The 24,763-nt window shown below is 34.4% G+C and overlaps 1 protein-coding gene and 1 long non-coding RNA gene across 3 annotated transcripts in view; one reads left to right on the forward strand and one right to left on the reverse strand.

Annotated features, from left to right (window-relative positions):
• The window catches only part of UFL1 (UFM1 specific ligase 1), a 32,042-nt gene extending 11,529 nt beyond the window's left edge, over positions 1-20,513 (reverse strand). Inside the window, exons 1-11 of one of the 2 annotated variants that reach the window (XM_015136951.3) lie at positions 20,142-20,513; positions 19,063-19,208; positions 17,948-17,976; positions 16,956-17,053; positions 15,924-16,038; positions 13,720-13,850; positions 8,368-8,426; positions 6,321-6,467; positions 5,175-5,350; positions 3,915-4,094; positions 2,080-2,200 (exon numbers count right to left, since the gene is read on the reverse strand). In XM_015136951.3, coding sequence (XP_014992437.1) covers positions 2,080-2,200; positions 3,915-4,094; positions 5,175-5,350; positions 6,321-6,467; positions 8,368-8,426; positions 13,720-13,850; positions 15,924-16,038; positions 16,956-17,053; positions 17,948-17,976; positions 19,063-19,090 — 1,084 coding nt within the window. In that variant the 5' untranslated portion in view covers positions 19,091-19,208; positions 20,142-20,513. 2 annotated transcript variants of the gene reach the window in all.
• Positions 20,067-21,188, forward strand: LOC106998046 (uncharacterized). The gene is made up of 3 exons (XR_001444377.3): positions 20,067-20,090; positions 20,468-20,704; positions 21,048-21,188. It is a non-coding gene; the product is annotated as an uncharacterized LOC106998046 (long non-coding RNA).
• Positions 21,189-24,763: the final 3,575 nt, after the last annotated feature.

The raw sequence follows: 24,763 nt of genomic DNA on the forward strand, positions 1-24,763 counted from the left end.
AAGAAACTTTTAGACTCTTTTTAAATTTGGAGTTCCCTTATTAAAAGTTTAGTAAATCTAATAAATAAAAAATAATAAAATATGAAATCTTTTGAGCAATCCACTTAGATAGACTGACTGCTCTAAATGCATTCTCTTTCTCCTTCTCTAATGTCACCTCTTTCCTGTAACTCTCAATATTTTAACAAAAATCCATTCCTTCACTTCCTCTTCTACCTTCCCCAAAAGAAATGTGTCCTCCTTTGCTCATCTGTGTTACCACAGCCTCATCAATAACCTTCTATTACAAGACTTGACAAATTTAATTATTCTTATTTTGCCTTCTTGGTTGAAAGATTATTACCTGTTTTTAGAGGAGACATCCTGACTCATCTGCCACTCAACCAGATTATAAACTTCTGAAGAGTAAGGATCATATGTCATTAATGTATATATTCTTTACAGAAATGCTTGAAACATAACACGTGCTCCATAAATGTTGACAATGAATATTAATTGGTTAAGTATAAAAGTATCATTACCTATTGACTATAGACTTAAAAAAAATGAAACATTGCAAACACTGTAAATAAAAATAAAAAATACTACTTCAGCATTTCCCTGCTCTTTGATATTTACATGTAAAATATCTACTCTACAAAATGGAATACTGATAATGGGTTTAAACCATTGAACATATTACAACTATATTATATTACTATAAAATAAGTAAAAGATTAGTCTTTTTAATAAAATAATCACTAAAGATCTTTTTCTAAATTCTAAATAGATTTGCCTTAGATTTCATCATATCCTAGAATTAAACTTCTATTAATTTATTTTCCCATGCTTTGAAAATAAAAAAAATTCTATTTTCAAAAGCATAAGTCTAAAGTGAACATGCTTTTTACATTTGGCAATAAGTTTCCTATGGCGGGGGACATTCATGATTGACATGATTCCACACACTGTAATTAAACAATTATAATACAATAGCATTATCACTGAAAATAAAACAACAAATGACCCTTAACTTTTAATAAGAAATAAAATATTAAATAGACTAGTTATACTGATGTAAGGCAAATTTATAACTGTATCTTCAAATAATATGATTAAATATCCATAGCTACGAATATTATTGTGATTTATTTAAGTAATTTATTAATTTTCCTGGAAGAATAGAGAAATTTCATAATGCTATTGAAAGGTTTTACAGAAAAAGATTTTGGATGAGGAAATAAACTAACTCAAAGAATTAGGAGTGTATTTATTAATGAAAAATGCTGAATACTGAATTTCTTCAGTTCCGATAAAGCACTAATAACACTATTCCTACTATAAAAACTATGGAAATATATGTTACTTTTCCAACGCAAATTACAAGCATACCAGTGATACCTAGAATAATTTCTAGTGACTTTAGAAAAAGAAATATAAAAATATTTCATTGAGAAATTCTTTCATTTAATAAGTATGTTTATAGGACACCTAAAATATATCAAGTGGTGCTTTGGGTATGTAGCAAGAGTACAACAATAAATGAAATCAACACAGTTCCCAAACAATAAAACACAACATGGTGATAAAGTGATGCAAATAAATTGACAAAATGAGGTAGCAGAGAGTGACTGTGGCTACTACTCAGAAGGGTTAGGAGGCCTCCCTAAGGAAGTGGCATTTAAAGTCGAGATCTGAATGAAAGAATAAACCAGTTACTAAAGTTTGGGAGAGGGCATTCTAGGTAAAAAGAACAGTGTAAAAGCTTTGAGGTGAATATGACCCTGGCAAGTTTGAGAATCAAAAAAAATAAAAGGGCTACTGGGCTGGAACGATGGGGAAAAACAAGAGATAAGCATGATGACAAAATTAAGTTTTCACACATACACACAAAAAAACAGAAAACATAATCACCAATATTTCCATTTTAATATATAAAATTTAACACATTGGCAAAATATTTGGTTGGTATTAGCTGTTTAAAGGTAAATCAATAAAATAAAAGGCCTTTCAAAGGGCATAATAAATGTGATAAATGCAAAGTTCACTGCAGCAAATATAAAACTTATCTTTGAATATTCCTTGTTCACAATTTATTACCTGTTGCTTTCCTTCTTCGCTCATCTTTTTTATCCTTTTTACTTGTACTAACGCTTTCTAAAGTGGAGATTTGTTTCAGATCTTCTTCGGTGATTAAATGCACAGGATTATTTTTCATTTCCTAAAATAAAACATGTTTTTTTTTGGTAGGAAAAACATATAGCATTTCCAAAAGCATAAAAGTTGTTTATATACTCACTGATTATTCTTGTTTGGTTTTGTTGCTTAGAAGAACTCTAGAGCTTTGTTTCAGAGCTGTCACTCTAAGAGAAATGTTTCTCCTTGCCCAAAATAGGTCTCTTCCCTTGCTGCTCTTGACTTTTTTTGTACCCATTATTAACTAATGAGAAATCCTATCCTGTCACTTAACAACTGATTACACAGTGGCAATCAGATGCAATCCTCTCCAACTGTTACTGGCTGGTTTTACCACAGCTTAATCGATGCCCCATGCTCCTTTGCTTTTTGAGACTCTCAATTCCAATGCCACCTGGATACTTGAGATTATTAAAGATAATGAACCCTCCATCCCCTACTCCACCCAAATTACCATATGTGAGTTGCATAGTAAGTCATATAATCTTTTTTTTCCCCCCTCTGGACTCATTCTTAATAATCTCTGCTTTCCAAAAGTTTATAACAACGATGAAGTATTTCCAAGTTTGGATACTGATTCTTTCTGACGGGATAGGGTCCTATAATCTCTAGTGACAGAAGTATACATTTATGATAAAAACAATATTATTTCCTTTTTGTTTTTCTAAAGGAAAATGCTTAAAATGTTGACAGTTCACACGAGATAATCACCTTTTTCTGAATTTATTTTTGTGGTTAGAGGGAGGAGCCCAAGGAAAGAAGAAAAGTGATGACCATGTTAAATTTTTACTTGAGTAAAAAATCCCAAATAAAAATAAGAGTCATTTAATAACTGGTAGTTCACATGGAACAGATGTTTTACATATATCCCTTATTTATATTTATTCTTTCCATAGTAGGCATCATAATCATTTCTTTAAAGATAAGGAAACTAGAGTTCTATTTGTCCAAAGTCATACAGAGAATACACATTTTAAATTCAGGTTTGCTGACATCAAACATGTATACTTTTTAATCTTCTCTGCTGCTTATCAGGTTAAATGCAGAAATTTATCTCATTTTTAGACTATTAAAGAGCTTAGAAGGAGAACAGCTAAACAATTTACATATTTAATAAGCCCTCATAAATTTATTAACAGTTTAAAATAAATAGGCCTATTTTACCTATTTGAGAGCAGGCTTAAGGAGGTGACGCTGCCAACTAGAAACATGAACTAAAGAGTCATTAACACAGACCTGGCAGGACTTCTATTTCAAAATACTTTGACAGTAGTTGCTCTGAGGAACTAATAAATGGTAACAAAATTTCTTTCTTCAGTAATTTACCCTGTCTGTGTACCCCAAATAGGAAAAACTATTGAGACTCTGCTAGATTAATATATTGTGTATTGATTGACAAATACACTGTATATTTGTACATATCTACAGATACTGTTTTTTGTGCATTTTGATGTTTTAAAGTTGGACCAACCTCAGGAAACTTAACTGAAAAGTGTGTAATTTCATTTATGTTATTTTAATTTATAAAGTCAGTTCACCAACTTTTAAGTCATATGTTTTGATGGGAATAAGAGAAAAAACAAATCTGGGAGAGAAAATAAAAAGGAATGATACATTAAAGGGAAATAATAAATGATACCAAGTGTTCACTTTTGCTTATCCCATTTTTCAAAAGACATCAGATGATTCTACATTGAAAATACCATTAAGATTAGCAGATAAAAGGAAATCTGGCATACCTTTTCAGCCTTCTGGTGCATCAGCTCACGGAACAGTTCTGTACAGTCATTTATAAATTTTTCACTGACTACAACAGTGTCGCTAAAGACTACAGCTGAGGCCTGTTTGCTGAATGCCCTCATCACCTGCTGAAGCAATATGGCAGCATCTTCAACTGATAAAGAAGTGGGCAGCAGAGGCTAGAATTACAAACAAAATAAAAATAAAGTATAAATGCAATATAATGCAGTGAAACCATTTGCTATATACATATATGCTCTCTCTAGGTGATCTCATTAAGTCCAGTGGCTTTTGGAACCATATTTATGCCGATTACCTCCAAATTATATTTCTGGTTTCATCACCACTCTGAGCTCTGAAATCATATATCCTATTGCCTACCTTCCCCACTTGTATGCCTAACAGACATCTCCAATTGTTCAAAACAACACCAAAACCTACAAGGCACACATAGTTCGTCTTTCTCACGATGTCACAAGCAGTCCACCAGAATATCCTGATAACCTTCAAAATGTATTTTGTCATAACTCTTCCTCCTATCTGAAATTATCTTACTGTTTTCCTTAACTATCTCTCCCTAATGAAAGTATCCCTCCTAAAGACAGCAAGCTTGTCTGGCTACCATATCCCCAACAAGTATTAATAGAATGGTGCCTGGCACACAGAAGGTAGTTTTGTTAGATGAATAAAAGAACACTTAAATCTGGAATCTTTGGGACTTTCATATCCAAAACAAAGAATTTCTGCTTTATAAAGAGGGTCTGGGCCCGACTAGAAAATAATGGATTGGCCTCATTTATTTATCTTTATCTACACTTATCTTTTTGGCATACTGAAAGGCAAGTCAACATTGAACACTGAAGTAAACACTATCAATGCCAAGGCAGCTTGTGTTAATACGTTAGAAGAGATTAATGGATAAGGAATAAACAAATGCTACACAATGCCTGATGCCAGTACAGCTGTAAATGCTTGGAAAAGATGTGAGAAGTCTCATCAATTCTTTATCACGATTAACAGGAATGTTATACTGTTTGCTTGTTTGTTTTGAGATTTATAGAATTCTGGATGTTGACTGTCCACACGTAGTAGGTCACCCGAAAGACTTTAAGCCTAAAGATTATTTTTGTTATAACAATGATTAGAATTTGCCTCCAAAGCCAAGACCATCTTTATGTATCCTAATTTCTAAATGGTCAAATATTAGTAAAATATCAGTTGTCATTGTTAAAGAAAAGTGAGGAAAAGATAAAACATACCGCAATATCAACCCATGTTCCAGAGCTGATGGCTTCTTCTACTGATGCTTCCACTTGATCCACAAGTCCCTGACCAACACAAGCTGCTTTCAAAAACAAGAGTTGTGTAGTCTTGTATCTTTTCTTTATGTAGCTTACAGCATCTGGGATTCCAAGTCTGGATAAAGCATCAAATTCTACAAATACATCACAAAGTTGGATTAGAACTGTCAATTACATGTAAGACAAAAGTGAAAAATAAAGACTTAAAAGTTACAGCCAATAAAGTTATTAGAGATATCTACCTTCTTAACTCCTCTAACTCCACCCCAAATAATCATGGTTAAGAAAACTAGTTATAATAAAGTTCTAATCCATGATTATAATTGAAGAAACTGAAAAGTACATTTTAGGAAGTCAAGAAAACATAAGAAAAACCCAGTATTTTATACCATACGTTTAAATTGTTTATATACTAAGGACATACAGGTTTATTACTGAGGAAGGAATCTGTTATGCAGTTTGACTTGGATTATAAAATTGATTAAACTAAGCTATATATATATGTATATATATCTTATATATATGCTAATTGTTTAAATAACTAAATTCAGTCCAATTTATCCAAATGACAGTAGAACTTCAGACACAGAATTTAGAATAATTTCAATGTTTCCAAAGTATTAGGTAACCAATAAAAATACCCATTGTAAATCTGATAGTCAACAAAATATTTCTAAGATGATATATCTGAAAAACTGGGCAACTTCACAAAATGTAAGATATAATTACTTATATGAATTAAAAAATACTTTTAAGTTTATAGTGCCATCTTAATAAATGTAACTGGAAGATTGGCAGCAATTAGTACCAGCTTTTAGCCTTTTTACCTTATAATTGTTCAGTAACTATAGAACTAAACTCAGTTCCAAGACCCATAGAAACTCACAGTGTGATTACTTTATACTCGAAGGGAACCATTATAATCTTCTGATCATACAGGACAGTATATGTAGACTCTAGGGTTCCCATTTTAAAATTTTTATTTATTATTATTTTTAATATAACCCACAGATCAAAGGAGAACTCTAGGGTTAGTATAATACTTTTGAAGAATGAGTTTAGTGTTAAAAAGAAATTTTAGTTTTAAAGAAATAAGAAAGTTACCTAGATAGCCATTCTGCCTGAAAAAGGAATCCACCCAAGTACTCTGTGTCCTGGAGTAGATGTCAGGGACAAACACAGCTTTATCCTGTCTCCCACCAACCACAGTGCCTCGTAAGCGTCCGCTATTAACAAGTTCCTCAAGCACAGCTTAAAACAAAACCACATGAATACAAATAAATCAGAGCAGGTATAAATCTTAAAAAGTAAAATACTTTATTATGTCATAATTTACTTATTCTTAACCTTTAAAAAACCAACCTGAAGTTTAAATAGCAAAAATAAAGGTAGTATATTTTAGACAAAATTTTCCTGCCATTTATGACAATATTCAGATTATAAATTCAGGGAAATTTTGCATTTTGGCAACTAGCTAAAGGTGTTGAACTTGTAACTCAAACTAGTTAATATTAACCTGAAATTTTTAGTTTGAGTAATTTTGGGAAAAACATAGCATGCCATTATCTATTTCATGATTCACTAAAAACAGATGATAAAACACTTGAAGAACAGGTAATACACAATTATTAGTGTTAACAAGTTCCATTTTTTAATATTAAAAAAATCAAGACACCTAGACTATATTAGCACCAGCAGTGTGAAATAAAACTATGAGCATTTTAAAGAGTTATTACATTTCCACTGTTTACATTGAAGTAAGACATTTCAGCCCCACCTAAAAGAACAGTATAATGCCTTGGTTAAGAGGATCAATTCTGGAATCAGACTAAGTCTAAACCTCAACTCTGCCACCCACTAGCTATGAAACACTAGACAAGTCACTGTCCTTATTTCTCCATTTTCGTATCTGTGAAATGGGGATAATAACAGTATCATCTTACAGAATTGTTGTATTCAAGTAAATTGCTTGGAACGGTAGCTGGCAGGTAATAAAGACTCAATAATAATTATTAACTAAGTATCACTACCATCACCACCACCACGAAGTGGAAGGTGCTGCCATTAATACCAAATTTATATTTTTATTTAAACCATAACATTTAACATTTTGTTTTAGAAACTAAAATCCTCTAAAAAGGAAAAAGCAGATGGAAGGGAGCTATTTCTAAGTGAATCAGCAAGCACATTCAAAAGATGATTGGCAAAAAGAAAGGCTAATGAAAATTAGTCTGTAACAGAAATAAAAATTAGTTTGTGCATGAATTTTAAAATTGCAATGCTGAGTAAATTAGAATACATCAAAAAAGTCCAGATTTCTCAATAGACTACAACATACAATCCTCAATTTCATGACTGTACAATGTAAATCCATTCTAAATTCTGACCAAAGTTGTGAAGTCACTGTTATGTGAAGAACTTTACATTGTAATGAAATTACACCAACCCCTAATTACATAGATTCCAAAAAATTCAGTTTAATTTTAAATCAGTCAAACAAAAATTTTTAAGTTCATATTCTGAACAGACAGTGAAAATTAATTTTTGGTTCAATACTTGATATTTCTTTTCCATTTTTCATTTTAGTTCTTACATTTGCACAGATAATCTGAGTTGAAAGACAAAATCATTGCTTTTAAAAATTATTTCAGCAAAGCATTAAAAACCCTCAAAACCTCCCAAGAGCTTCACAAACAACAAAGATAATGAACAAAGATTATTTTCGAGATAATATGTTGTTTCAATGATAAGAATGTACTTTTATTGCTATCAACTCTTGGTAACAATTGTTAGTGAAACACGATTTACTTTCATATTAGATAATGTAGCAAAATCATAAGAAACAAAGTAAAAACTATTCTTAATCTTACAATTTTAAATATCTATATGTACATGTATAATAGAGTGTGTGAGACATATATTTTCATTATAAATGCTTACTTTTTTTCATTATAGTGCTCTAGGGCTAACCAATATTAAATGTGTGGTGAGTATCACAGATAGTTACATATATAAAACTCGATACAGAAACTTTTTTAAACCAGGAAATATTTTAGTTACATTAACAAAGAGGAAAAAGCATTAAAGTTAGTTTTACATTAATAGCCTATTCAGCAGCTAATTAAGTAAATATAATTTAAACCAAACTCACAGTAAAGAAGCTGCTCCTGAAATCCATATTTTGAAATCAAAGAATTCACAGCTGTAGGTCTTTATGGAAAGTTAAAAAAAAAAAAAAAAACTTCTTACTCATTATAGTGTTATAGATTAACGAACTTAAAAAATAGGATAATTAGAATTTAAGAAAAATACTTAAATACTTAAAATTAAAAATAAAGTCAAAAATTACACCAAATTTTAAATCCTTAATTGGAATGTTGTTACTGAAATATCAGGGACATCAACCTGTACTTGCAATCAAGGATCAGTTTACATTCCCATTCCTCTAAATTCTCAGATTTCCATGATACGTAACTATTTGCCTTAGTCTTTAGGTTTTTCTTCAATGTTTTTTCTGTCTGGGAGGCTCGTTCCTTACTTGGGAATATTCAAGTGGATGTCATATGGTTCTATTTTCGAAGAAAAATGAGATCACATGTGCACTGAAAATGTTTGGAATGATATGAGGCTAGATTAGGGTGACTGACTGAGAGGGATCCATTTTAAATTTTTTTTTTTTTTTTTTGCTTTTGAGTATTTTCTATTTTCTGCACTGACTATGCATTTCTTTTGTTAACCAGTTTTATTGCAATAAGGTATAATTTAAATTACATGAAATCTACCCCACAGTAAATGTACAATTCAATGATCTTAACACATTTACAGAGTTGTGCAACCATCGCTACAATCCAGTTTATAATGTTTTCATCAGCCAAAAAGTTATCTGATAGCTATCTGCAGTTAATTCCTGCTGCCACTACTAAATCTAGACAATTATCTGTTTTCTGCCTCTATAAATTTGCCTTTCTAGCCATTAACATAAATGGAATTAATATGTGCTCTCCTTTCTGTGTTTTTGAGATTCATCCATGATGAAGCATACATCAGTAGTTCATTCCTTCTTATTGATGAACAGCATTCCCTTGTATGAATATACCACATTTTGTTTATATACTCATCAGCTGACAGACGGGTGAACTATTTCCAGTTTGTGGCTATTGTGGATAATGCTCCTATGAACATTTATGTTTTTGACTTTGTATGGATGAATGCTTTCATTTCTTTGGGGTGGACCCCTATGACTGTATCTCATTTATAATACCTATAGTTTTTTTTTTTTAAAGTAAAGGATACAAGAAAATAATCTAGACTTTTTATTCTGATTACAATTTTTTTTTCTATTCATTTTAAGCCAGTATGCCTGTTCTTTCTAGTTAAGGTTGATCCGTTTTCATTTTTAATGCATATAACAAAACGACTTAAGTAATTCTAACATTTCAATCCTCCATTGTTGATGATTTAGGATAATGTAAATATTTTCTACTTCAAACTTATGAAAGCAGAAACAGTTGTATGAAAATGAATTAACTATTTAAAACTGTGTTTTTGAGTAAATTATTATTTTTACCCAATTCTTAGGATCAATTTGCTTTTTATTAAATTGTTTTACTCAAAATATTTAGCTATAGTATCTGGAAGCACGGCAGGGGCTTTAGTCAGTTTAGTATTGCTATAACAAAAGCCTTGAGGCTGGGTAATTTACAAAGAGAAAAGGTTTATTTGGCTCATGATTCTGGTGGCTAGAAAGTTCAAGATTGAGCAGCTACATTTTTTGAGGGTTTCAAGCTGTTCCAATTTACATAGTGAAAGAGAAAACAAAGGGGAAAAACCAAGGAAGCCATACTCCTTTAAACAATATACTCTCTAGAGAACTAATGCATTCCCCTGAGAACAAGAATTCACTCACCTGGTGGGAGGGCATTAATCTATTCATGAGAGATCCACTCCTGTGACCCAAACACTTACTAGGCCCTACCTCCCAATTCTGCCACATTGGTGATCAAACTGCAACATAAGGTTTAGTGGGTACAAACCACATCCAAACCACAGCAAACCTCCAAACCAACAAAGTCTAGGTCCTCTGTGAATTTTGCTCTCCTCTGTTTACCTTATAATTATTACAACCTCTCATGTTTTTTTATCTTTTGTTCCCTTCAACCCAAACACATCCTTACAAAAATGTAGAAAGCTCCTTGAAGGACTTCATCTTAAAATGTCTAGGTACCTAACTTATTGTGGGTGTTCAATAAACAATGAATTGAGTTGTGCAAAATTTCTAGCTTTTTTGTATGATGAAACTCTAGCTGAGTTTTTATTTCAATTTGGAATACAACGTATTTAGTATACCTACATATATCGTTCTTCTCACTAACTGCTTCCTGTGCTTCCCTCTGGCTATCCATAATAACAAGAAATATCCATAAAAACAAGAAATATAAACTTTTTAAAAGTCTGAGATGCAGGTGTCTCCTCTGAAGTTAGACTAGAGAAGTGGGATGGTTCCTTATTTTTAAGAGACAAATATGAAGATATGGTGCCTTAAATGGTACTATCTAGAAGCCACACAACCTAGCAACATCTTTTGAGGCTCAAAACTTATTTTCCTCTCATTATTTGATGGTACCTCCATATAGTGAAACTCAGGACTACTATGAATGAGAAAAACAGCTGATTTTGATGAAAATTACCATCACCACAATAATTAGTCAAAGAAAAAAGGTAAATTTTTATAAACAGGAACAAAAATATTTCTAGTTTTTAGTTTTTGACAACGTAATGAACAGGGTACAAAAAAGTTATAAAACTGAAGAATCGCTCTCCATTCCTATCACCCAGCTACCCAGTTTCTCTCCCCAGAAACAACCATCCATTTCTTGTGTTAGGAGGGTGATCTGGTGCAGGCTGTCAGAGCCTACATGGAGTAAAGAGAACACCCACATGAGAAAGGGAGCTGCAGTAGCAATGGGAAACCAGTCACATAAGGGGAATTAATCAAGTAACTAAATACATTAAGGATAATAGGAGTTAGATTTTTCCTAGTCAGTGAAGAAAGCTACAAACATGGAAAATAAGGAAACTAGAATGAAATGAAACTTACAGTATTGGACTAGAATTGGAAGTATCAGCACAAACTCACAGTTTCCAATACACATAGATAAAGATATAGAAATACAGATGTATAGAGAGGTGTATGTACATGTGTATGTGTAACTTCTAGTTCAGTGGTCCCCAACCTTTTTGGCACCAAGGACTGGTTTCATGGAAGACAAATTTTGCATGGACCCAGGTTGTGGGGGATGGTTTCAGGATAAAACTGTTCCACCTCAGATCATCAGGCATTCGGTTCTCATAAGGAGCATGCACCCAACATCCCTTGCACGCACATTTTACAATAGGGTTCACGCTTCTATGAGAATCTAATGCCGCCACTGATCTGACAGGAAGAGCAGCTCAGGCGGTAATGCTGGCTTGCCCACTCTCGCCTGTTGCACAGCCTGGTTCCTAATAGGCTACAGACTGGTACTGGTTGGCAGCCTGGGGACTGGGGGCCCTGTGCTAGCTTGTCTACTCTGAGAGGGCCTGGGAGCAGTGAGAACCCAATAGTGGTAAGTAATGTAGTATCTGGATCTTGGTTTCTAAATCCCATACTCTACTAAAAGAAAGCAGAGATCTCTGGAGAAATGGCTGATTGGAGGCTTGGGACAGGGAAAGTGTGAACTAAGCCTGGAACATCTTAAGCCAGAAAGAAAAGAAAGTTTCAAGAATGATGGGGGCATGTAAAAAGCCAACCTGCAGGCGCTACCACTAGCTACATCAGGGCCAGTATGAACATGTAAATAATGATAGCAGATTATAATCCAATAAATAGCAGACAAACAACAATGAACATTCTATAAAATAATCGGCCTGTGATCTTCAAAAGTGTCAAGGTCATGAATGTCAAGGAAAAATCAAGTAAGTATTCCAGATTGAAAGTGACTAAGGACTCATATCAATTAAATGCAATCTGTGATCCTGAATTGGATCCTTTTTCTACAAAGAACACTATTACAATAATGAGTAAAATATAAAGGGGATCCAAGGACTAGATGGTAGTAATCAATCAATGTTAGTTTGCTGTTTTTGATGACTATATTATAGCTATATAGGATGATGCCCCTTTCCATAGGAAATACAGATTGTAGTATCTGTGGTGACAGAACATCATGTCAGCAACTCCCTCTCAAACTGGTCAGAAAAAATAGTTCTCCTGCACAGAGGAAGGGAGGGAGGAAATCATTTCATTAGAATACAACCTCTCCTTCTAACCTTCTCCCTTTTGTACCCTAGTGCCTTACATGCATTAGGTGCTCAACAAATGCTTGTTGATTGGTTGAATGACAAAAAGAGAAATCACTGTGGCTGCCATGTGAAATCACCTAAGATGACAGCACAGAACTGGGAAGAAAAGATGGCGTGAAACAACACTTTAAAGGATTGTGAAAGAAAGAGCTAGAGAAGGTAACTTAGAAGATGCAGCCAAAAGAGATAAGAAGAAATTTAAAGTGTTATGTTTAAAAAAAAGAGAATATTTCAAGAAGGAAGTTGTAACTGGACTTAAATGCTGCTGTAAAGCCAAATAAACAGAAAGTATCCATTAGACTTACAGATATTGAGACATGAGTGCTATATATGTAGTAGAAGCTAGATAGGTGGGTTAAGAAGTGACAGAAGGTAACTGAGACACTGAATGTAGATTTCAACTATCCAGAAGGTTCACTTTAAGGGAGGGAACAAACAGCATGATAGATGATATAGAATAAAGGGGTTCAGAGAGATTTGTTTTAAAATGGGAGACTTTTGGACATACTTAAATGCTGGTAGGGCATATAGCCACTGAGATGAAGTTGATGACACAGGACAGAGGAGATAATTAAGAATATAGATTTTCTGAATTCTATGCTGGAGTCTGTTACACAGATTCAAATATTTCAGAAATTTTTATTTTAGAAAAGTCAGTAACTTTGAAAGTAACATTGTTATTCATTACAATTATAGAATGCTATAAAGTAAAAAATGTTATAAAATTCTCTAGCCCCATATGATGCCCAAAGAAGTTAGGTGACTGACTTATCTGCTCAAGGTCATGTGCCTATTCTGTGATAAAGCTATGAACCAAATTCTTCTGACTTTAAATTGCATGTTCTTTCCATGATTCAAGGGTGACACTTATATACTGATCTGGGCAGCAGTTTTTAAACTGCATTCTGCCGAAGTGTATATGGGGTCACAAGGGTGGTGAAGGTAGGGAGAGGAAGGAGATGCGGACTGGAGAGAAAGGCTGCATTCTAGAACTCTGGAATCTCAATTTCTATTTTACAAAAACTGCCCTTTAATCTGTTTAATAAACTGGGGTCCTAAATGAGACTTTATTAAAACAAAGAAAAAGATTCAGCTGCTGGGAAAAAAATGCAAACTATGATCAAAGAAATGTGAAAATATATATTCTTTAAAATATACTTACCGGGTAATGGCACTGAATAGTCCACGGATACGTGCTTTATGTCGAGCTACAAAAGCTTCTGTAAAAATTACTCCTCTATTATCAAGATCAATATGTCCACTGATAATTCTACCAAGTCGCTGAGTTAGTGCCTGTGGGTAAAGATGTAAATTTTTATTAATTTAAAAGAAAATAATTACACATATGCATTTGCATAGTTATACTCAAGTCATGCTGCATGCTGATGTATCAATCATGTGACCGAGAAATTTCAACAAGCATAAATTATAAGATATATCAACTAAAGATTCAGTATCTAGAAAAGTTCACTATCTCATAGCAGAGCCAAGAAATGAGTCAAATTGCTTGCTTACATGTTAAAAGGTTGAGCTGTCGTATTAGCTCTTGTTAATGATGGCTATTTCTAATATAAAATAAAAATGACTATCAATATGATGATGATTTGATATGATGGTTTCTAGATATGGGCAGCCTCCAATATACAGAGAGCCAAGACATACAAATGGGTCTTGGAGAAGACCCTTTCTGGAGCTTCTAATACTAACAGAAGTATAAGTGTTATTCCAGATTCTGCAGCATAGGGAAATGTAAGACCTCAAAAGTTATTCTCTCTAATGCAAATTTATGCCTGTCCAGAAGATCTATGGCAGATGATCTGATTTCTTGGTAACCTTCTTTCAAGTTCAGCAGAATTTTCTCCACAGCTATACTACGACTGGCATCAGGTACATCAGAAATAAGTTTGGACATATTTCACATTCTAAGTTAAATCTACTCAAGTCAGCTCAGTTCAAATTTTTATGATATAGAAAAATGTTTTTCAAACAACTTAATGAGCTTTTAGAATACTGCTATATTCAGAATGGAACTGAAAAATATTAAAAACTAGATACGTTACTAAAATGTATTCAGAAACAGTTTTATAAGAAATCATTTGGATTTGAGCTGGATACTTTAAAGAAGTATTTTAAAAATACATTTTTTGTCCTGTGATTAACGTATGTTTGCTCATGTAAAATAGAACTTCAGCTCCTGAAATACTATATAAAACAGATCTATACTATAAATGGTATTTTAAATGGAGTTAGGGAAGCTCATTTTCTTAATATGAGCAAGTAAATCTGCTTGTATTATAAATTAATCTCATGCAATTATGGTTTGGCAAATTTTGCAAGTTAGAATTTCTCAAAGTGATAGATACCTAAAGAGAGATTTGGATTTTCCCTTGTTTCAGTAAATATAAAACAGGACTAGCATTATTTAGTTTCTCCATTGTGTTAGATATTTCACTAGATTTCAATGAAGCCTATAAAAAAAAGACAGTATTTCCTGTTTTACAGATACGTAATGTGAAGCATAAAAGAGATGAAATGATTTTCCTAATGTCAAATAAGAAGTGGTACAGACAGTATTCAAATCAAGGTCTTTTAAAAATCTCAAAAGCTTATGTCCTTTCCGCTCTACCAAATGAATTTCTATGATTCTAAAAAAACAAACAAAAAAAACAGAAAAGTAAACAAGAAAATAGCCTATGTTTTCAGGCAGCATTGTTATTACACATAAGATATTTGAGTACTGACACAAATACCTAAAGTTAAGAGAATGTCAGATTCCTTGGTTCTTCTTCCCATCATTCTGACAGTTTAGAAGAGGATAAATGGTGAAATCAAAAGATGTTGGCACTACTGACATTTGGAACAAAAAAACTCTTTGTTGGGGGGATGTCCTGTACATTGTAGGATGTTTAGCAGCATCCCTAACCTTTACTCACAAGATGCCAGTAGTACCCCCTATAAATTATTATCTCTATCAATTATTTCTTGAAATTTAACTGGGCAATCAGAAATTTAATTGTCTGGTTACAGTTTCTATATAGCTGGTATCAAAAGCATTAAATAAATCCATGCACTTATTATACAATTGCTAATTGCATCAAAGCAGCCCTAGAGCTTAGTCTATAAATTAGTTTTAGGATGTCTCTCGGTTCAGGAAGATTACAATCATTTTTAAAGTGTCTCCTCAGAACCATTAATGTACAAGAAGCACCCCACAAATATACTGCTACAACATATATCAAGTCAGACACCCGCAATAAATCAACTGATGGTAAGGAAGTCTCGTTTTTTTCCCCTTCCATTCAAAGTCTTTGTTTAAAATCCTTTGGTAAAAAGATATATTGTATTATTAGGAAAAAAAATACATACCTGTGTCAGAAAGTTTCCAGGAAGATCATAGGTTTTACACAGTTCTGATATGGTGACCTGACCACTTTCTTGCAATTTATCATTTACCTCTTCTGCCAACCGATCCAAGTAATTCCTAATAGTGAAAAAAAGAAAAGAATAGAAAAAAGAATTAGGAATTTTTTTCTGTTGACTCGTTTTATGTTTAATTTCCGTTGAAATGAAGTATGCCCCAAAAGTAATGAAATGTGTGTGTACATGAACACCACTCATCACTCATATTTTAAAAAATATTTTTTTCTCATTAGTGTAGCTAAATGTAAGGTTAATCAAACAATAAATTTTTTTTCTTTTTTTTTTGGCATCAAGGTCTCACTCTGTCACCCAGGTTGGAGTGCTATGGCATGATTATGGCTTACAGCGGCCTTGACCTCCTGGGCTCAAGCAATCCTCCTACCTCGGCCTCCTGAGTAGCTGGGACTATAGGTGCGAGTCATCACATCTGGCTAATTTTTTAATTAGTAAACTTAATTAGTGAAATGGGGTTTTGCCATGTTGCCAGGTTGGCATGCTGGGATTTTTTTAAGTGGAGATTTGTATTCGATTTCCATTAACATTTTTGGAACAAATTTGCTTTCAGAGTTAAGATTACATGGGAAAGAATGTAAAAGTTATGTTTTACATTTTCTTCTTAAGAAAAACATAGAAGTCTATATTATTTCTAAGTATTCCATACAATAACACTAATTTTTTTTTTTTTTTTTTTTAATTTGAGACATGATCTTTGCTGTTACGTAGGCTGGTCTCAAATTCCTGGTCAAGTAATCCTCCAGCCTCCGCCTTCTGAGTAGCTGGGATTACAGGTACATGCCACCACATGTGGCTTAAGCACTTACTCTTAAAGTGAAATAAACCTTACCATGAAAATTAGCACTGTAAGAGTTCTAAATGAAATGTCTAACTGGCCATAATTGGCCTAAATTTAAACACTATTAAAAAAAAAAGAAAGAAAATCAACGAAGTGCTCCTAAATTTGTACTTTATTATACTTACTCATCTATCAGTTGTCCCAACACTAACTGAACATGTTTTTCTGATTTAATAATGTCACCAATTCTATTTTCAATATGAATCAGGTCCACATTAATTACCTGGAAAATAAACACAAATTCTATTAGTGATAAGTTTGCATTGTTTCTTAAGTTTGACAATATACACTTAGAACTATATTTTTAAAGAAATTGCTGGCCAGGCATGGTGACTCATGCCTAGATCCCAGCACTTTGGGAGGATGAGGCGGGAGGATCCCTTCAGTTCAAGAGTTTGAGACCAGCCTGGGCAACACAGGGAGACCCCCATCTCAAAAAAAAAAAAAAAAAAAGAAAGAAAAAGAAAGAAATTGCTTATTCTTAAATTTTGAATCAATCTGAAATAATACAAAAAGCATTGGCCAAATAAAAAATTAGAGGTGCATTGCTTATTTATTTTTAGTTCTAAAGAATTACACTGTCACTTGCTAGTAAGTTTATATAAAGCAGTAAATTACATATTTATATAACAGACAGCATTTTACAGAAAATTTTCTGGCTTCTTGTTTATAGTGTACCTTGGTAATGACATATATATTTGTATTTTTTGAAAGTAGCTTCTGCTTTTAAAAATATTTCTCTATTAGTTTCATATACTAAAAACATATAAACCTGAAACTGGTGATTTTTCTCCCAAAATTACATAAACTTACATAAGATGATAACTATGACTTCATTTGGTAAAAAATTAATAATAAGAAAGCCAACTGGGGAAGAGTTGGCCAACTCTTTAATAAGGCCAACTTATTAAATAATTTCAATAAATCAAAATTTATTAAATCATTTCAATGTATCAGAACTTATTAAATCAATTCAGTGTATCAGTGAGACTTACATAACTATTTCTTTACAAACACTATACAAAATATGATACCAGCATTAGTGAATACTTGAACAAATTCACAGTATCAAAAAATTGAGAAATTAAAGCAAAAATTTTATAAATTTAAAACTTACCTGTTGTAGATCAACAATGTTTACTCGACCTTTGAAGAAAAGACATCCATTTATTTTAAATGACATATGAGTACACACCAACCCAAAGCTATAAATTCTAACATTTAAGTTCTGGTCAAAGTCCTTCTGCATAGAACAGAAAGCCAGAATAATTAATGTCTTCAAACACACACCATTAGCTGATGGCTGAGTAAGTCTTCATGGCCGAAGCCACAAGCAATAATTTACTTTCCAAAATTTTTTTTTTTTTTAAATAACATCAGGCCAATTATGAGCACCAACTGGCACACAAATTGGCTATATCTATGGATATATTCATTTCTCTTCACAACTCAGAATTTATCTACTGTGATCAAAGAGATATTGACAGCTAAATTAAGATGAACGTTTTTCAATTATTTGATACTAAACGTTAGGTTTCTACATATCAGCATAAGAATATCTGTTAAGAATTTCAAATTATAACTCATATTTTAAAGGGACTGTGAAAGAAAATTGATAAAAAAAAAAACAAAAAACAAAGACCAATGTTACCCTCTGATAATATGAAGAGATGCTTTCATAGTTAATTCTATTTTAATCAAATAGTATTCAAATATGCCTGGTACTCTGTTCAAATTTTAAGAAGACAAAGGAAACTAACTTTGTGTGTGCTTTTAATAGTATTTCATACAATATGATTGGTGTAGTACCACACTGGATTGAGTTATCTAATTTGTAAGTATAAGTAAGCCTTAAAAAGAAATACAGCCTTGATTTTCAAAAACCTATAATCCTGTAAGATACTGTCCCCCTTCACAATTACCACCTGATAACAGGCAGCTGAATACCCTTTCCTGAGTCATGTAATAAATTAAGGAATTGTAAAAAGAAACAATTCACATATAGTACACATAACTCAAAATGATAAACTATTTTGTTAAGTGATAACATTTGAGTTCATTTAAATTATATGACCATGTTTACATGAACCCCCAAAATATTAAGCCTGATTATCAACAATTGAAAAGGATATCTTATAATCTATAATTTAGTATGCAATGACATGTTTACAGGTTTTTGTTTTGCCCCTTCCAAAAATTCAAGAAAAAAAAAACCACTAAAGAATTACCTACCACCTCGGAGATGTAGCTCATCTCTCATTTCCTTACTAATTTGGGCTGGAGTAATATATTCCTTTCCATCGAGTGTATGAACTACTTCTAGCTGTTTCTGAGCAATCAACTTATTAACAATCTCAATGCAGTTTCGCTCGGACAACCTGAGGGAAAGAAAAACAGTTAAGTTTCAAAAGTCCACTTGATACACTGGTGCTCAAAACTAACACAGGCTTTTAAAAAGTTTGTGTAGTCACTAATTTCTACATCACAAAATCTATGTTTTTTACTAACTGATTCAATGTTAAAAAAAAAACTTTCAGAGTAAGTAGGTTTACATATGCTTAAATCATTTATTTAATTGGTACACATCATCCTATCACAAATTTCAAGTCTGTTGTCTCTTACAGGCCTGCTTCCAATCTTCAAATCTGAATAGAAAATTGAAGACATTTGCTGAGGTAGGAAAAAAGAAAAAAGAAAAAACAAAAAGAATGCCCTACTTTAATTTCCAGTTTAATCAGAATTTTCTTTTAAATTAAGTGCATAATTGCCTCACTTACACACATGGTCTACAAGCAGGCAGGGGATGTGGCCTAATGAAATCATAACTGCTACTGTTAAGTTACCCATGCAGTTACGAGTTTGCTATCAGTGGTAGAAAATACAGCATAAGGCGATTGCTGTCTTCCGGCTCAAAATAAAACATCGCAGGTAGGAAGTGGTCAAAGAATAGAAAGGCTTCTATTAGCGTTATTTTAAAAAAGCAGAGTTAGGCTGCTCTGGACACATCCTCCAAAGGTTAGTGGGCTGGTAGAAAATGTCAGTGACCTGAATGACAGATGGGGTCATGGGTCTAGCCCTAGGTCTGTTACGAGAGATAAAAAGGCAAAAAGTTTTAAGGGTCAACATACTATTTGCCAACTACTGTACTGGGGTCGGGGGGCGGGGCGGGGCGGGGAGGGGAGGAATTAGCCTCTTCTTTGGAGCTCATTCTAGATCAGGAAGTGTATAACAGCCAAGATGTCACAGTGATTTGATGGCTGGTGGGTGAGGGAGGGTCAGAGGAACTCTCAATAAAGGCAGCTCGAAATCACCTGCCCCGTCCATGGTGGGGCGGGGCGCGCCAGCGTCTCGCTGAGGCTGGGGGGCTCCAGGGCGTCCTAGGCTGCGGACTTGCTCGCCGAGCGTTGGACTTAGAACTGCGATCCAGGCTCGGGGCGGAGGGAGGAGGAGGGAATGGTGACAAGCAGTGAGAAGATCCGGGATGCAGGGCCGCGGGTCTAAAGTCCCAGATACAGGCGTGTCAGCCCACGGCCTAATTTGGGCTCCACAAAAGAGAGGGAGGGTCAGGCACCTCTGCGTGGCCTCGGCGAACTGCGCCCGCTGGAAGTCGGCCGCCAACCGCCTAATCTCTTCCCAGGCGTCCGCCATCACGGCCTGACTCGCAGTAGACGCGGAGGAACTGCAGACACGTCAGCCGACAGGCGGTGGGAGGAAAAGAAAGGCGGAACGGGCCGCGCAGAGGGACAAGAGGCTCCGCCCCAGACGCAGACACACCAAACGTTTGCGCCGCCCGAGGTGCGGAGGCGCGCCGAAGTGCCTTGGTGCTGTCGCGGCGCTGGGGATTCTTCCCGGCTGGTGGGGCCGCCGCGGTTAGGTGGGTGGTGCGCAGCTAGGTGGGTGGCTGAGGGGGTCGTGGGCAGGATGCAGGGCTCAGTAAAGTTCAGTGTCAGAAGTTTGTTTTCACTACCCCTAATATTTCCGTAGAGTAATAGTTGTAGTAACTACTATGTTTTTTTTCTTCTGTCCGCCATTTGTTTTGGGGGAGGGTGCGGAGGGATAAGCCTGGGCAAAGACTGGCACCTCTGTTCTCTAGCTGTTAACTCTTAAGAATTCCTTTTTGTATAGGCTTTCGTGTTAATTTTTACATGCACCCAGACGTGTGCCTTTTGGGAGATACATGGGAGACACTACAGAAAGTAATTACTTTTTTTTTGCAGAGTGAATAAATTCGCATGTCATAAAGGCTGTATAATTGCTTTCCTGTGGAGTTCTAGAGTCTTTCCTAGTTCTTATTTTGATGATTAGCTTCATCAAACAATGAGGAATATAAACATAAGCGCGCATGGCTATCAAGGAAACAGGGGAAGCAAAGAGAACATGTATCCTGCTTCCTTGTTGAGTAGATATTTACTCAGGTGTACCTTTCTCTTTTATATCTGTGAATGGAAAATCTTGGGACTCCAAAATCACTAAGCTAAAGGGAAAAGTCAAACTGGGAACTGCTTAGGGCAAATGGGCCTCCCATTCTATTCAAAGTCACCCTTCTGCTCACTAAGATAAATGCAAGTCTTATTTCCTCCTTTGGAAAGGCTCATCAGAGAATGCAACTGTCTCTTACCTACCTATGACATGGAACCCTCCTCCCCACTTGGAGTCCTCCTGACTTTCCAGCTCAAACCAATGTTTATCTTACATGTATTGATTGCTGTCCCATGTCTCCCTAAAATGTAAATAAACTTTCTGAGTTGATTGGGACCTGGCTCAGATATTTGGAGTTCATATGTCTTACTCTTTACTATTTAAAAAATATTGTTCCAGTTAGAAAGAATAGTTTCAACTATTTGATAGCACAACAGCGTGACTGTAGTTGTCAGAGGCGTTTGAACAAGAGCAACTCCACCTTGAGGGGCTGGGTAAAATAAGACTGAAACCTACTGGGCTGCATTCCCAGGAGGTTAGGCATTCTTAGTCACAGGGTGAGATAGGAGGTCCGCAGGGAGAAAATACAGGTCATAAAGACCTTGCTGATAAAACAGGTATCCACCTTTTTATTTATTTATTTATTTATTTTTTGGTGTATCCACCAAAAACCAAGATGGTGAAGAGAGTGACCTCTGGTCATCTTCACTGCTCGTTATATGCTAATTATAACTCATTAGCATCTTAAAAGACACTCCCACCAGTGTCATGACAGTGCACAGATGCCATGGCAACATATGGAAGTTACCTTATATGGGTCTAAAAAGGGGAGGAACCCTCAGCGCTGGGAATTGCCCACACCTTTCCTTGGAAAACTTGTGAATAATCTACACCTTGTTTAGCATGTAATCAAGAAATAACTGTAGGTATCTTTAGGCCAGCAGCTCAGGCCGTTGCTCTGCCTATGGAATAGCCATTCTTTCATTTCTTTGCTTAATAAACTTGCTTCACTTTATGGATTTGCTTTCAATTTTTTGTTGTGCAAAATCCAAAAACCACCTCTTGGAGTCTGGATCGGGACACCTTTCTGGAAGCATAGTCAGTAATAATTCAATTGTACATTTTAAAAAACAAAGTACAAATGGATTGTAACACGAAGGAAATGCTTGAGGTAAGGGATGTTACATTTACCTTGATGTGATAATTACATGCTGTATGCCTGTATCAAAATATTTCATGTACTCCGTAAATATATACACCTACTATGTAGCCACAAAAAAACTAAAATAAAAATAAAAATATTCCTTTTAATCATATATTGATAGAGTTGGTAAAGGGGAGCTATTTCAATTTCTTTTCCATCTAAGTACATTACTGTGGGCAACTCAAATCCAATGCCATAAACGTGTTTGTCTATTAAATTCCCCAGCTTTATTTAAAAGACAGGTCACTCAGTCATAAAACATTTCACTAAGTACTGCTAGAAAATGACAATGGCTACCTGATTATGGACCAAGAGGGAAAACACCAGAAGTCAAAGAGGTAGTTTGGAAGATGGTGGGTAGTGTGGTTCCAGAGAGAATCAAACTTCAAAACAAGCAGAAACGTTCATTCCTAAAACACATTTATTAATTCTCTATCAGATGCCATGGAGCACAATGCGGATAAGGAAGATATGGTCTGGCCGTAACCATTTAGAAATCTAATGAAGCAGATTAAAAAGATAAGTACTTAGAATAAAAGTGTAAAAATTCTAACAGTAGGGGAAGTTTAGGGCAGTATGTGACCACTTGGCAGCCAAACTTCTGGCTTCCAATATAAGACTCTCACAATCAGACGAGCCTACTTTCTGGCAACATCTTTGCTGCTGCACAACACATGGAGAATAGTCTTCTGTATCCTAGCCTCACGAAGCCCTTTCAGGACCCCCTGTCTTTACTAGAATGCCTGTCCACTTCCTCATGCCCCCCAACCCTCATCCCTGCGTATTATTTTGTAACATATTTCTTCATGGTGTCCCAGCTTAAAAGTCTTCAATGAAACCTTGAAACCTTATTCTATATGTTGTGTTTCCACAATTCTTTATTTAGATGACTTTAATAGCAAGAATTGTAGTTTATATTGTAGTTTATTAACTTATTTACTGCATCTCTCAATATTCTGAGCTCCTAAAGGAACTCTTGAAAGTTCTTCAGCACTTAGCATGACAACTAGTACATAGTACCTGTTGTATTCTGTGAATGTCCTTTATATGAGTAAGTCAGTGTAAATGTTTTGGTGCAGCAGTATACTTTGGCACAATAGTACTATGTTAATGCTACCAACATGTACATTTATTCCTAAGAAAGGAAACCATAAGAATAATTGATGGTTATATTTTCTAGAGACTAGGCTTGTTTCATCCCATGTGTACTCAATAGATGTATGAAGCTATTTAAATGTAAATTAATTAATATTAAATAAAATTGATAATGTGGTCCTTCAGTTGCACTAGGCACATTTCAGATTCTCAGTAGTCATGTGTGCCTCATGGCTATCATATGGGATAGTTTAGAAAAACATCTTCATCTTCACTGAAAGTTTTATTGTACAGCTCTGGTCTAGACCATTGATGGGATGCACAATTTGTTCAGACTCTGAGATCATATAACTTAAATATCTCCACCTGGCAACCATATACTCTAACTACACTTTCAGTTATTTTGAATGGGTAATAAGCATTTGAGTGGAGGATATTTCAGTGTTGGCTAATATCTGATATTAAGTAGAGCTTTAATAAATACAGTGCATGCCTAGAATAATGGTAAGAATCCCAAGTGGCTATTTAATAACAGATGAGAGATTCCTTTGAAGAGCAAGCTTTGTGTAGACTTGGGAAATAGAACTTCCATTCTCTACAAAATATTCTAATAGTTGTGGTTGTGTCTACAAACTTAAGTTGACTTTTGATATGTAGATGATGGGGGAGGATTGATGGTATCTTCAGCTGCGCTCTGTACATGATTTGTGACACTATCCTTAGACTCACTTTAAAATATGAAGGGCAATAAAGTATTGCCTCATGTATAATTTGAATTGATGGCCACCCTGATAGTTTATCAAGTGTGATCTGGTAAAGTTCCTCCACGATAAACTTAAAAAAATAAAATTTGAAGCATTTTCTCCTTGTCTGTCAGGAAAATACAACTATAAACTTTGAAATACTTTCCCCAGGTCAACTAGGAAAATAAAACTAAGTAACCACAATTGGGTATTGTCAAACAAATCAGTATTCACTGTTTGTCACATAGGGAAATTACGAAGACATAGTGTTAATTGTATCACTGACATTATCCTATTGTAATAAAGATTTAAAAATTATTCTAATCCCATAATCAAAAATGGTAGTGAAAATCTAAACATAGCAAGTATTAGTGCCTTAGGAAAACACTATGATTCATGAGTGGAAGGAGAGGAAAAAGGCCACTGAAAAAGAGGAAAGTAATTAGAGAAGCAAAAAATTATAGAGGAAGGA

This window comes from Macaca mulatta, chromosome 4 (genome assembly GCF_049350105.2).
Source record: "Macaca mulatta isolate MMU2019108-1 chromosome 4, T2T-MMU8v2.0, whole genome shotgun sequence".
Taxonomy (NCBI): domain Eukaryota; kingdom Metazoa; phylum Chordata; class Mammalia; order Primates; family Cercopithecidae; genus Macaca; species Macaca mulatta.